At 37.7% G+C, this 14585-nt stretch overlaps 1 protein-coding gene and 6 non-coding genes across 9 annotated transcripts; 6 read left to right on the forward strand and 1 right to left on the reverse strand.

Moving 5' to 3' along the window:
• Positions 1-314: 314 nt before the first annotated feature.
• On the reverse strand, positions 315-11174 carry LOC144646726 (uncharacterized). 3 transcript variants are annotated; one of them, XM_078506409.1, is made up of 10 exons: positions 10196-11174; positions 9602-9685; positions 8349-8576; positions 6376-6549; positions 5690-5860; positions 4325-4486; positions 3139-3297; positions 2194-2346; positions 1465-1623; positions 315-1377 (listed from the first exon to the last, which is right to left on the reverse strand). In XM_078506409.1, the coding sequence occupies exons 1-10, from the start codon at positions 10314-10316 to the stop codon at positions 1055-1057; spliced, it is 1734 nt and encodes a 577-aa protein (XP_078362535.1). In that variant the 5' UTR covers positions 10317-11174; the 3' UTR covers positions 315-1054. The 3 variants fall into 3 exon arrangements, with proteins under 3 accessions (XP_078362535.1, XP_078362536.1, XP_078362534.1); XM_078506410.1 differs by having other exon boundaries at positions 315-1305; positions 1393-1623; XM_078506408.1 differs by having other exon boundaries at positions 315-1623; positions 10196-10354; positions 10669-11173.
• On the forward strand, positions 1910-1982 carry Trnak-cuu (transfer RNA lysine (anticodon CUU)). Its single transcript has one exon. It is a non-coding gene; the product is annotated as a tRNA-Lys (tRNA).
• Trnak-cuu (transfer RNA lysine (anticodon CUU)) lies at positions 2554-2626 on the forward strand. Its single transcript has one exon. It is a non-coding gene; the product is annotated as a tRNA-Lys (tRNA).
• Trnak-cuu (transfer RNA lysine (anticodon CUU)) lies at positions 2845-2917 on the forward strand. Its single transcript has one exon. It is a non-coding gene; the product is annotated as a tRNA-Lys (tRNA).
• Trnak-cuu (transfer RNA lysine (anticodon CUU)) lies at positions 4182-4254 on the forward strand. The gene has a single exon. It is a non-coding gene; the product is annotated as a tRNA-Lys (tRNA).
• On the forward strand, positions 4773-4845 carry Trnak-cuu (transfer RNA lysine (anticodon CUU)). Its single transcript has one exon. It is a non-coding gene; the product is annotated as a tRNA-Lys (tRNA).
• Positions 5433-5505, forward strand: Trnak-cuu (transfer RNA lysine (anticodon CUU)). Its single transcript has one exon. It is a non-coding gene; the product is annotated as a tRNA-Lys (tRNA).
• Positions 11175-14585: the final 3411 nt, after the last annotated feature.

A 14585-nucleotide genomic window follows, 5' to 3' on the forward strand; every position in this document is an offset into this window, starting at 1 on the left:
TGGGGTTGCAATAAAAAAGGGCTTCATAGGTTAGTGATTTTACTCCTTCCTTGGGCATAAAACCCTTCGTAAAATATAATGTGGGCGTTTTTCGTCTTGGTCTAGGCAGGCAACCGACTATACTTTTCTTTTCTTTTCTTTTCATTTTGTAAGCTTTTAAAGGGCAAGTGTACAAATATAAGGTTTTGGTGTTGTTTAGTTTCTCAAAAGGTTGGGTCATCTTTCTTCACTAAAAACTCTGACTTGTCCCCTATACTGTGATCTTGGACAAGAAGCGAGTCGGTTCACGAGTAACAGGCACTTTTTTTGCGCTGTTGATCAACAATTATATTTTATTAACAAAATTCCTCTTAAGCTTTATTAATTAACACAGTTGAAACCTTGGGATCTAATTTCAGTGAGTGGTTCCTGGACAAATGAACTCAACTTCTTTGTAATATTTTATCTAATTACTTAGCCAACAAACAGCTTTTCTATATCCTGTGGGTTCACATGCATTCAACACTTCATTAAAGTACAAAAATGAACGTCCAATCGATGGGAGATACAACTTGAAGCTACTTGATGAATTTTCTACTCTCCGTTCTTTATTACGAGATTTGAAACAATTTGGCCTGCAAAATCCAAACCTGGAGACTGACGAACATAATTGGTAGTTTCCAGGTGACCTAAAAAATAGGTACGTTGCATGAAGACAAGTCATTCAATAGAGCGTGCTATTGGCTGAACGTTTCCAAAGTAATTGCGCAAAGACTTAATTTAGCTGCTGTTGACAATCAAAGTGATACAAAAGACTAGGAAGCACTTATTATCAAATACAAATATGGAACTGCTTGATGCAATGCACAGAAAACAAATTGAATGTTACTTTGATATAGATAGAATTGACAAATGATTTAGTGATATGGACTACAGTTTAGCTTGCATTCTCCAACCAACGCTTATGATTCGTTTTACAAATATGGAACTGCTTGATGCAATGCACAGAAAACAAATTGAATGTTACTTTGATATAGATAGAATTGACAAATGATTTAGTGATATGGACTACAGTTTAGCTTGCATTCTCCAACCAACGCTTATGATTCGTTTTAAGGTGCTTGGACTGTCTATGCCTAAATCTGTTTTTCTTATTCTTTTCAAAATCCTTCTGAATTGGAAGCTTGAATCTCGAGGGAAGTTTGCTTCTTACATCATTATTGCTTTCCTCGCTTGAATCATTGTCACTGTCGTCAACCTTATCATCATCATCATCATTTTTATCGCTGACGCCAAGTTTTGAACTCATCAATTTGCTTATGCGGACTCCATCGTCATCATTATCATTATCATCTTTTTTGCCAATCCCCAGTTTTGAACTCATCAATTTGCTTAAACCTGCTCCATCGCCACCATCATCGTCATCATTATCATTATCATCTTTTTTGCCGATCCCGAGCTTTGAACTCATCAATTTGCTTAAACCTGCCCCATCGCCACCATCATCGTCATCATCATTATCTTTGTTGCTGACGCCAAGCTTTGAGCTCATCAGCTTGCTTATTCGGCCTGCGTCGTCATCATTATTATCGTCTTCACTCAGTTGTTCCTCTTCCTCCTCCTCCTTAGCTATGTGATGACGAGCTGAAGTTAGAAGATAAATCAGAAATGTTATTATGAATATTTGTATGTTAAACATATCTTATATGCGCGTGGACACTTCCCTGTGAACAGTCGTCATTGCTTACGGGAGACAAAACATTTTTAAAACAGTAAAAAAAAATTAAGCGTAAAATATGGGATTCTAAGAAACACAGTTTATGTATCATTATCTCTTTGCGCCATGTCTATTTGCATGTTGACCCATGTTGCTGACTTATTTATTCACTTATTTTTGAAATTTGTATGTTAAACCTATTCACCATCCGGCGCCCGGCTAGCTCAGTCGGTAGAGCATGAGACTCTTAATCTCAGGGTCGTGGGTTCGAGCCCCACGTTGGGCGTTTCTAAAATACATTTTGTTTGTATCTCCAGTAACATTTTTCTAATTACGACAAAGAAACTATAAACTTCGTTCAAAAGTACGTCTCCTTTGATAGTATGTTATCCCTTCATATTATTTACCGTAAAGTTATTATTAGTTGTGAAATAGTCGTAAAACAAGTTTAAAAAATAATGAAAAACAAGCAAAAATATTTAACTAAATTAACGCACCTTTGCAGCCACCCATCCGTTGATTAAACGAGTTTACAAACATTGCTTTACAAGTGTGCTCCACCAAACAGCGTGCTGATGGATCTTCCTTACAAACGGCCCCACTACAAGGGTCATAGCCACATATGTACCTAGCAGGGACCTTAAACACTCCTGTAAACAACAATTCATGAGACAAAAAGTTAAGGAATGAAAATAAAAAGTAGTTTTTTTTATTGTGGCTTTAGCGCTTTGTTTCACTGTCCGACAGGACTCAGTCGTTAGTGACATGTAAACGGACGGTAGTTTACTCTATTAACTGTTTTTTAGACAATTTCCTCTTGAACTAGTGAAATCCGGGTAGACCACAGTCAATCAACAGCCCGGCTAGCTCAGTCGGTAGAGCATGATACTCTTAATCTCAGGGTCGTGGGTTCGAGCCCCACGTTGGGCGCTGTGATTTTTAATTTTTTTTTTAGCTTTTGACCCATTAATTAATATGTTGATCCATATGGAACCTTTTTGTATTTGTAAGTATCCTTAAGTAAATCGCGGCAAACAAATTGTTTGCATCTGTTATAGCGCCAGGAACAATAAAGTTTGGCTTCATTTTTAGTAGAAATTGTTTATTTATCATAAAATCAGCAAAGTCGCCAATCGGCAGATACAGTTGCCCGACTAGCTCAGTCGGTAGAGCATGAGACTCTTAATCTCAGGGTCGTGGGTTCGAGCCCCACGTTGGGCGTAAAAGTTTTCCTTTCGATAGGTTTGAGTAGTTTTTGTAGAACCCATTCACAAAAAATTTCGATAATATTGTATCCTTGATTCCATTCTACTTCTTTTAAGCTAAATGGTAGGTTTCTCTGTCAGAAAGTAGACACAGGTTTCATATATGTTATGTCCGGTTTATATAAAACGTCAGTTTAATTAACTTATTGTTAAATATTTCATAACATGGTTCGTTACCTTTACATTTGATAGTTTTTCCAAATGCATCAAGAAAGACTGGATGGCACCTGGTGTTTACAACACACTTAGCAGCCGCGCCTTGAAGACACGTGGTATATTTGCACGGATTGAAACGACACACGGCCTGCGGGTCCACGTTCAGATACAGGTTATCACCTGGTGAGTAGGTAAATACACATTTATATATTCAATGTTCAATATAACTGGAATATTTATCATCTTGAGTCTTATAAATTGCAAGTTACATCTTATAAAGTCAACTCATGAATGATCGACATCAATTTTCTCCTAACAAAAAAAACTCGTTGTCAAGCAGTCAGGTGATGAGAATATAGAATTGAATACACTAGGCGGGGAATTTCATGTTCATAGATAGATTTAATGACATCCAACTCAGCAGCACGGAAATGGGATAAATACCTACTGTTTGTATCGGTTTACTGATATCAGCTTTACAAATGAAGATAACAAAATGCTTCTCTGTTCGTACTGATAAATTAACAGTTTACATATACAATCGACCCCCATTAACGGGCACCATAAATTGACACTTTGCCATGGTCCCAGCCACGTACAAAAACTGCATTTTTAACCCCACCCCCCCCCCCCCACCCCATAAGCGGTAAGCGGGCACCTGTGCTCACTTTCTCGTCTTGAAGTGTCCGTTTTCAGAGGGGAGGTCCCACAGCATTATGTTTCACTAAACATTGAAAATAAAGTACTTTAAAACCAATTTTTGGATGTTCCTTGCGAAAACGTTCGCCAATTTATCAGTACAGTCAACTCTCGTTAAAGCGGACACGCTCGGGGCGTCGTTTAGTGTCCGTAATAGCGAGAGTCCGTAATAACGGGAGTCATTTCCAGTCAAACCTTATTCGCTCGGGATCTGGATTTTGTCCGTAATAGCGAGCGTCCGCAATAGCGGGGTGTCCGCAAGGCGAGAGTTGACTGTAAATGTCAATAGCCAAACTCTCAAATAATCATGATACTAATTGACAGTTGACACTTTATAACTCCATCCTGGCCCAGTGATAACAAGTGCCCGGCTAGCTCAGTCGGTAGAGCATGAGACTCTTAATCTCAGGGTCGTGGGTTCGAGCCCCACGTTGGGCGCAGTATCTTCTTTTACAACTTTTATAGAAGAGAAGAGCAAAACAACAAACAAACAAACAAAACAAGTCACCTGTGCACTGTGAAACTTTCCTTTCCTCAGAGTCAAAGAAGACTGGTCGACATTTAAAGTCACTGACACAAGTTGCGTAAGGTAACAATATACACTTTGCCACCGTACACGGGTTGTATCCACACACAGTCTGAGGGTCTATATCCACGATGGAATCTTGATCTGGAGAAAAACGTTTTGAAGGTCACAAGACAGTTCAATTTCTTACAATGGGAGTCCTCTCCGGTTTAATTTTAGCCGAATAGGCCATTTCTGAGATACCTATTACCTCTGTTTCAAAACGAGTATTTATGCGAGCGAGGACTCGTTTTGAAAATGAGGCAAAAGTCAACTAGGACATGGCCTATTACATGCTATCTTAATAATAAACGTCGGCAATAGTAATTTACCACCATTATGGATAGAAATAGTTAATTAAGCCATAAACCACATTATCTAATTAACTAACGCCCGGCTAGCTCAGTCGGTAGAGCATGAGACTCTTAATCTCAGGGTCGTGGGTTCGAGCCCCACGTTGGGCGCAAATATACTTTTGGATTGGAAAATTTTTTGTTTCAAAATTTGTTTTATTGAATCGTTTTGAGTCTTTTATTAGTAACCATTTACGAAAATAGTGTAAACTGTATTCCGTTCGAGTACTTTTAATTTACCTTAGTGGACGGATTCTCTGAAAGTTAAGGGTTATATGGTTTCATTTCTTGTTTGTAACTCAATCTTTTTAGACCTTTTTAGGCCAAACATTTATCTTCTATAGCCTACTTTGTACGAGTGCAAAATGCATCCACGCCTCAATGTTTACCTTATTTGTAACGATTCGTTAACCTGCATTAATAAACATACCCCGATAATTTTACTCGTTGCATCTCTCCCCCGGCCTCACCCTGGGAAAAATCCCCCTATTATACTGACGGATATTCTCGTTGTTCTTCTAGAGGTTAAAAACGCGTTCTATGAAGAGTGCTGTATTACCTACAATAAAATTCTTCGCGGTTTTACTGAAGCCAAGTATCTTGCTTTCTGTCCAGTAAACGGAATATAACAGTCAAATGATCATTTTGGGTCAAAATTGTTAATTAAGATTTGAATCATCACTTGTTTTTCAACCAACGCCCGGCTAGCTCAGTCGGTAGAGCATGAGACTCTTAATCTCAGGGTCGTGGGTTCGAGCCCCACGTTGGGCGTTGTCACCCTTTGTTCCCTCACCTTCGGGGAACCCCCGGTATTGCACTGCCGAAAATGCTTGTCGTACCTTTTAGAATTTCAGAAAAGCCTGTTAGATACAAATTACAGTTGTGCATTAAAATGTTTCCTCGTGTATGGTACAAAAAAAAGGGAATGTTCCTTATCAGTTACAATGTTACATACCCTGACACAGTTTACCGTAGCATGGTTTAACTTGTTTCCTTGCTCCTTTACATCTTTTCCCGCCGTTAGCTGGTTTCGGGTTGTTACAATGGCGCCGTCTTTTCTTCATTCCCTGTCCACATTTCTCAGAGCAGGAAGTCCACTTCGACCATGGCGAGTAACCTCCGTCAACTGTTTAACGTCAGAAAGGAATCTGATTATTTTCTTAATCGTATCTTTAACAAAATTCTCAATTTCGATCGGTACTGCACGCGCCTATTTGTCGCGTAATCGGCGCGCGATCACATGGATGTCCAACTACAGGTTTCCACTTTGTAACCAATTTGAGCAACTTCAAATTGGATACTTGTAATTGGACACCCACGCCATTTGCGCGCCAATCACGCGCATTTTTGACTGTGCTTTTTCCTGCTGTTTTCCTGCTTTTTGTACAACCAATTGAATTTACCTTTAACTTTTTCTCACAAAAAAGGATCTCAAAGACTTCTCTTAACCTCGAATTCTGTTATTGATGCGATTAATTAGTAATTGGACCTCGTATCATACAATTCAGAAAGTAATCGCGCTCGTAATTTCAAAGTTTGAAATTACTCACCCGATTACTCCCTGAATTATATGACACGAGGTCCAGTTACTATTACTTAGCGTTTCTACAAGACGCCATTCCAGGAAAAACACTGCCTTACCTGTACACGGATTGATTTTGCAAAGTTTAAGTTGAAAGCGCGGTCCCTCGCAATTTTTCCCGCCATTTGCAGGCGCTGGGCTGGTACAGTAACGTTCACGTGACCGTAGTGCAGTCCTTCCACAAGCATGGGGGCATGAAGACCATGATGTCCACAAAGTGAAATCACCATCCACTGAAATGACACGGAAAATAAATTAACAGTCTTTCAGTACAGAACACGCTCCTGGGGTATAGGTAAGGACGCAGAATTACCAAGTCACCATAAATAAGAAATATATAACAAATTTTTATTAATAATAACAACAACAACAACAACAACAACAACCATTTTATTTTGCCAAATTAAATAGAAGATAAATTACAGCATAATATAAATTAACTAGAATAGGCAAAAAAACTACTCAGAATAGAAATAAACTAAACGACCTGAGTAGTTAAAAAAATTTAATTGCTTTGACAAGGTTGTACATAAAAGAAGACAAAAGTAAAATAAGACAAGTACTAAGTAATTAAGTACCATGCATTAATAATATCATTTTTCTAAGGGTAAATTAAAGATTGAACGTGGAGTCACCACCTGAGCCTCATGACAAAAATACTCAAGGAACAAGATTTCTTCTCGATGCCTTTGTCCTAGATGGTGGTTTGATGATCAAGCATGGCTTATTTACGATCTAATTAGAAATAAATAGAGCGACTCTACAAAGACTCAGAAATCAAATGAACACATTCCAGTGGCCTTCTAATGACTGTCTGGAAAAAAATATTAGTGAGCAATTTGATTAATAACTGAACCATCATTAGAAAGTTAATAAGAGGAAGTGACCTAACTGGTTTTGACTTAGTGTAATGCACTAAAACAAAATAGCAAATTGGGGGATATATATTGATTACTGATACAGTGGAACCCCGATATAACGATATGCCAAGGGGGCAGTAAAATTACATCGTTATACAGCGGAACCCCGATTAGGCTTTGGTAGATTGTGCTAGCATAAGTTTTGGCATAATTGGAGCTAAAAAGCATAATTTGTGAAACGAGCACTGCCACGGCATAATTAGCTTTTTGGAGCATAAATTCATAAAATTTTGTAAATATGGTGTACTTTCTACAGAAATAAATGAAATTTAGGTAGTTTGTTCTTGCAATGCGTGTTTTAGCTATACAATTGTGATTGTTAAGTCGTTGGAGGCATTTTACAAACGGTTCAGAGGTGCGAGCAGCTAATTTGGACAGCTGACGGCCGTGACAAACTGCCATAAAACACAAATAAATTTACAACAACAGTTTATTTGAAAAACATTATAATTTGGTGTCGTTATTGCGCAACTCTATGTACAGAATCTACGTCATTTTGTGAGCATAATTTCGGAAATCAGAAGCAAAATTTGGGAATTCTGGAATAATTTTTGCATAATTTGGCAAAATTTTGAGCACTGCTAGAAGCATAATATGCCACTTTTAGGAGCACAATCTACCAAAGCCTAACCCCGATATAACGATCAGTGCCAAGGGGGCAGTAAAATTACATCGTTATATCGAGGAATCGTTATATCGGGGTTCCGTCCCATACATTTTATTTTTGCCGGGACATAACATATTCATCGTTATATCGAGAATATCGTTATATCGAAGATCGTTATATCGGGGTTCCACTGTATCGAGGAATCGTTATATTGGGGTTCCGTCCCATACATTTTACTTTTGCCGGGACATAACATATTCATCGTTATATCGGGAATATCGTTATATCGAAGATCGTTATATCGGGGTTCCACTGTATATTGATAACTGAGGTGGCCTCCCCTGTAAGCCCCTTGGAGGTCTCCTCGCCTTATCATAAAAAGTACTACTATTATATTACAATGTTAAAGTGGCTAATAAATGACGATGATGATGATGATGTTACTGTGATGATGATGATGATGATGATGATGATGTTGATGATGATGATGAAAAACTTTGCTCACCTGGACCAGTGCCCTCGCCTTCCTTGTTTTTGAGAAAATCACTGATGTTAGCTAACGTATCTGAAGAAGACTGGTTTTGATCGCTTGGAACCAGGGCGTTATCAGCGGTGGGTGGGTTAATCTTGCCTGGATCACTTGGTTCATTTATAGAACCACCGACCTGAGGATCCTGATTGGCCGGGTCCTGCAGGCGACTCAGTTCATTTATTTCTTCATTATCATTGTCATCTACAAAATCAAAAGTGGAATTTCAGTGAAAAGTGCTCTTAGTTTAATCAATGACCTCAAGCTGAGATACATATCTGAAACAAAAACAGCTTTCATCGAATGCCGGAGTGAGCCGTTGAGTGACTGGCTGAATGACTGACTGATTGACTGATTGCCTGACTGACTGACTGACTGACTGACTGACTGATTGATTAACTGACTGACTGACTGACTGACTGACCGAATGACTGAATGACTGACAGACTGATTAACTGATTGATTGACTGACTGAAGGCTGGCTGATTCTATGACTAACTGACTTACTGACTGACTGTCTGACGGCTGACTGACTGACTGACTGACTGAGTGACTGACTGTCTGACTAACTGACTGAGTGACTGACTGACTGTCTGACTAACTGACTGACTGACTTACAGGCTCAGCTGATTGACTGACTGACTGACTGACTGTCTGACTAACTGGCTTACTGTCTGACTAACTGACTTACTGGCTGACTGACTAAGAAACAAAAATTTCTGCGACGTTCAATTTATCTCGATAATATAATGAGTGTTTCGCTGCCATCAACTTCTTTTTATCACCATTGGAAAAATTTTGTATTCTAAGGCAAATAAAATGAAAACGCCAATCATCAAGTCGTACCCAGGGGTTTTTATTACCCGACCTCCTCTGGTGGAGTGAGAAAAATCCGACTTGAAAGTCTTGGTAACCAAGTTCGAACCTTAGCCAAAACTAATGTGAATATTGATAAGTTTTTTACCACTAGTAGTGCTGCTTAATGCAAATTAAATTAAATTTAATAGACAATATAAACAATCAAATAGTTTAATTCATGATACATCGAAATCACTGGTAGCATTTGGTTAAAATAACAGATTTCAGTGACGTGAAAAGTGGAGTGCTACTTTATTATATGTAGACTACTGAAATAACCTACACTACATTTGCATTCTATAATTTTATGCAGCATTTATTTACTTGATGAGTATACTGGGAAATAACATTTTTTTTTGTAAAACACATACCCTTTCCTTCTTGCCTCTTGACTATAAAGCCTTTCTCGTCAGGAATTAGAGACTCTACAATGGCCTTGAAGTTAGGACCATTTCCTACGAAAAGAAGCGAAATATTTACCACATATTTCCTCGAGTAGACATGTTAAAATAATTGCAAAGAACCTATAAAATTTTAAATTGAAAATCGCAGATTATCCACCAACATTATGTCAAGTTGCCTTAGCAATTAACCGCAAGCCGGTTATGTACCAGGGTGGAGAGATGCACGGTGAGAGTGAAGTGTCTTGTTCAAGAACAGATCACTTTCATTAGTTAGCTAGGGCTCGGCCGGATCTCTGGATCGGATTCCAGTGCGCTGGACTCCTCATTTACCCTACACATTTTAGCAGGATCCAGTTAAGTTATTTGCTGAACCACACTTTTTTTGAATTTGATACAGTCCATGTTTATTTCAGACTGCGCTCCTTCGAGCAAAAATTGTTGCCGGGAATTTTTGTATCTTTTGTTGGGACTAGGCTTAATAGATTTCAAATTCGCTTTAAAGCAGATAAGTAATAGGATCATGTTTCAGATATCGAATTAGAGTAAATGTCAGCAGCTTACCTTTCTCTGATACAGATTTGTTTAACTCCGCCGAGGCAATGTTTATCAGAGCGACAAAGCAAACTATAGCCACCAATACACTAGGAATAAACAAAAACTTCCCCGCTTTCTTCTTGTTCATTTTTAAGGCCTGTTCTACCAGAAAACTGCATTCCCCATCTATCAAAACAACACGATAGTCAAAGTGAATCCCTCCTTAGGGCTGGGGCGTCTACAAAATGAAACTTATCTAAAGCCATGATAAAATAATTCTCTATATTTAACAACACGAACAGGTATATGTCAGCATGGCGTTATTAACGACTACACAAAATTGCTATTCCTGTGTTAAAACTTAATAAAATAAGAAATGAATAGGAAATTTAATTAACGTTTCTTGCGTCTTGTGTTAAAAAATTTCGCCGCACCGGCGTAACTTTTCGAGCTTATAATTTTCAACCTTGTACAGTGAGTTGTTATGGTGTACAAATTACCTTTCAGGGTGGCCCAACAGGTGTTGACAAAACCATAATTTTCTATCCAATAAGCGACTTCTCAAGATGAAAACTTGTATACACAAACTTATCTTTCGAAACGGAAGAGTTCGACCAAAAGTTGAGAGAAAAACTTAGTCCGCCGTAGCAGTGTGGAATTTCTTCGAGCTGAGATCACAATTCTTTGACCCGAATAGTTTTGGTGAATTATGCAAAATCAAACTCATGAGTGATTTTGTCTTGCTCAGCCTGAGTTGGCGTAAGATTGTTCATGATCGCCTCAATAGACAAGTAACACTCTGGCCTCGTTATTTGTGGGCCTAACACATGAAAAAATTCTTATTTAAAAACATTTCGATATTTTAGTTGAATATTGCAGTCATTTGGTATGTTAATGATCTATTATCGAAGCATTGAAGAACACAGACTTCCCTTGCGTCAAAGCTTGTTTATCAGTGCATGTGAAATAAGGCCCGTATGGACTGGTGATATTGACCGGTACCGTGTGATTAGCGTTATTGGCAATTCTCCGCTCTAATACCTTCCAATATAACTGCAATCTACGTGCGCGTTTGTTTTCCATTTTCAAATAATTTGGCATGAGTTATTTGCTAAAGTCATTTCACATGGTGAATAAAGAGAACTTAATCTTGTAAAGGGACGCGCCCATGTTTACAACTTTTAACAGGCTGGATATGCTTGGCCTGCCCCACCCTAGTTCCAAAAAAAGTAAACACCGACAATTCTGGTGAACTTTATTAAGTAGACTGTGTCACGGCTGAGTTAGGTTTATTTTATTAAGTTTTGCCAAATACTTGCCATGAAACTTAGCTTCCACAGCTTTATTGCAACCAAATGTGTCTCCCGGGCGTTATAATTTGAAGTTACAAGCAAACAAGATTTACTTTGAAAACTGTTCAGCCCAACAATATTTCAAAAACCCATATCGCAATTTGTTTCAATCTTCGTTGCTTTTGGCAAACCGTACTTTCTTTTGTATTTTGAAATGTCCCTTCGCTGTTTTAAGAGGTTGATTTTATATTTCACTGAATTTGATGGTCATTTCCAATGCGTAAATTTGGCTAAAATCCGTGACACAGTACCTTTAAGAATACATACTAGTTATGCAACGCTTTCGAGTGGTATACTATGGAATATCCCACTTGTCCCTTGTATTTTCTTGGTATACACACTCGCCTTTTACCACAAGAAAGTGTTGTATAACTACTTTATTCCATGCCATAGAAAATACGTTTACTAAATTTAGTAGGGAAAAAGATCGCGGCGCACGATGGGAAGGTTGGGTTGAATACCGTCGAATATACAACGGCTTTCCTGTATTCTGATTGGCTGTATTTTCAATGGCATGGCATGGTAGAAATGGATGTATGTCAGATCAGATGTGTATATCACAGAAATGTCCGGATGGACGTTCTCATTGCTAAAAGTTCAACAAAACACACATAATTCCTTAAGTATGAAATAATATGAAAATGTCAAATAACCCAGTCAAATAAGTAATACTAATTTAAAAACCATTGCGTTCTATCCTGGACCTAAGAGATAAATCATAATACATATATATAAACTAGGAATTTCATTAATATATAGATTTAGACAAGCCTAAAAGCGGAGCTCCCCATTTATTTAATTTTCACTGGAGCTTACAATGTTTTCATTCTAGTGAATAAGCGGCCAAAGTACTAATGTTTATGGCGGCTTATAGGTGCGACACAAATTTAAATAGCTCACGGTTATATTGAATGTCAGCAGTACGACAAAAATAATAATCTTAAAGCGGGGCAAAATCATTACTCAATGCACGAAAAATTACTTTTAATTAGAGTACAGTAAATTATCTGCTTTCTAGCAATAGAAAATAGTTTCGCGATCCTGTTATAGTTTCGAGACTAGTAGTAGACTCCACAATATCTATTACATTGATATAGGATATATTCAACGTGCATTACAGAGTCTGTCGGATTAGCTCAATCGGTAAGGTGCCAGTCTGCGTATCCGGAGGTTGTGAGTTCAAATCCCAGAGGGTCAGGTTTTTTTTTTCTTTTTTCCTTTTTTTTTTTTTTTTTTTTTACCCCGTAGTAATAAAATGGTTTGTTTATTCTATCAACCCGATTAAGCTTTCGAATGCTCCTTCATGTACGATGCTGGCTTTACAGATAGACACGAAAGTCATCGATCGATTATGGCTCTCAATGTCCACTTTTTTGGCGGTCGATTACTTTCTACACGTAATTTTCAGCCACATTTTGTTTCATTGCTTCTTGTTTTTCTTTTCAAACCTCTTTAAATTTTAAAGGCCGCCTTTATACGGCCGCCTTTATACGGCCTTCTTGCTTCACTATGGCCGCCATGTTGCGCGACTCCGTACGTATGTACGCCGTACGTACGCGCCCGCGAACCATACCGCTATCCATGTTGACCATGAAAACTCATTTCGATAGTGTTCCTTCTTTCATGGTTATGGTGCTACGCTTAGGAGCTCCGCTATGAAAGTGAGTGCTGGCGAACTGAAGGTGGATAAAACAGTGGGAACTGAATTGAACAGTCAACAGGTCTAGAAAACTTTGAACTTTGGAGGCATGCGCATGACAACTTCGACATCGATTTTTTTTTCCGTTGTTTGGGAGCGTCCGACATTCACAAAAATTAAATCTCCGCTTCTACAAGCTTACGAAGGGGTTTATACCAGCAAAAACCTCTGTAGTCAATGAAACAATTCGCGATTTAGGGACGGATAGGCCTTTCTCGATTATGCTAGCATTTTTTTCGGCATTTTTTGGGAAAACGAGCATTTTTTTTCGCTTTTTTCTTGAAAAAGAATTGCTAGCATTTTCTGTCATTTTTCATGACTGTGATCCAGATTTCAGCACTTAGAACTCAGAAGGATAAATAATCCTAAAGTTTCACAATTTTGATTACTTAATTTGATTGTTTTCAGTCCGTTTCGACTTTTGTGCGTTATGTTACTTGTGTACTTGTGTTGTGTTACTGGTTTAAATATACCCAAAATTTGGGTATAAAATAACCATGGTTAAAATATACCCAAAATTTGGGTATAAAGTAACCTTGGTTAAAATATACCCAAAATTTGGGTATAAAGTAACCATGGTTAAAATATACCCAAAATGTGGGTATAAAGTAACCACGGTTAAAATATACCTAGACTTTGGGTATAAAGTAACCATGATTAAAATATACCCAAAATTTGGGTATAAAGTAACCATAGATAAGATAAACCCAAAATTTGGGTATAAAGTAACCATGGTTAAACTGTACCCAAAAAGTGAGTATAAAGTAACCGTGGTTAAAATATACCCAGAATTTGGGTATAAAGTAACCATGGTTAAAATATACCCAGAATTTGGATATAAAGAAACCATGGTTAAAATATACCCAAAATTTGGGTATAAAGTAACCTTGGTTAAAATATACCCAGAATTTGGGTATAAAGTAACCATGGTTAAAATATACCCAGAATTTGGGTATAAAGTAACCATGGTTAGAATATACCCAAAATTTGGGTATAAAGTAACCATGGTAAAAATGTACCCAAAATTTGGGTATAAAGTAACCATGGTTAAAATATACCCAAAATTTGGGTATAAAGTAACCATAGATAAGATAAACCCAAAATTTGGGTATAAAGTAACCATGGTTAAACTGTACCCAAAAAGTGAGTATAAAGTAACCGTGGTTAAAATATACCCAGAATTTGGGTATAAAGTAACCATGGTTAGAATATACCCAGAATTTGGATATAAAGAAACCATGGTTAAAATATATCCAAAATTTGGGTATAAAGTAACCATGGTTAAAATATACCCAGAATTTGGGTATAAAGTAACCATGGTTAAAATATACCCAGAATTTGGGTATAAAGTAACAATGGTTAGAAT

Source organism: Oculina patagonica, chromosome 3 (assembly GCF_052425735.1).
Source record: "Oculina patagonica isolate OP01 chromosome 3, crgOcupat, whole genome shotgun sequence".
NCBI lineage: Eukaryota > Metazoa > Cnidaria > Anthozoa > Scleractinia > Oculinidae > Oculina > Oculina patagonica.

Bases quoted from the DNA above. Each gene is read 5' to 3' on its own strand.
- LOC144646726 (XM_078506408.1), bottom strand. From the start codon at position 10,316: ATGAACAAGAAGAAAGCGGGGAAGTTTTTGTTTATTCCTAGTGTATTG. The intron at 3,298-4,324 runs GTGACTTGTTTT...CCTACTCACCAG, and splicing joins GAAAGTTTCACAGTGCACAG to GTGATAACCTGTATCTGAAC. The intron at 2,347-3,138 runs GTAACGAACCAT...TGTTGTTTACAG, and splicing joins AAAAACTATCAAATGTAAAG to GAGTGTTTAAGGTCCCTGCT.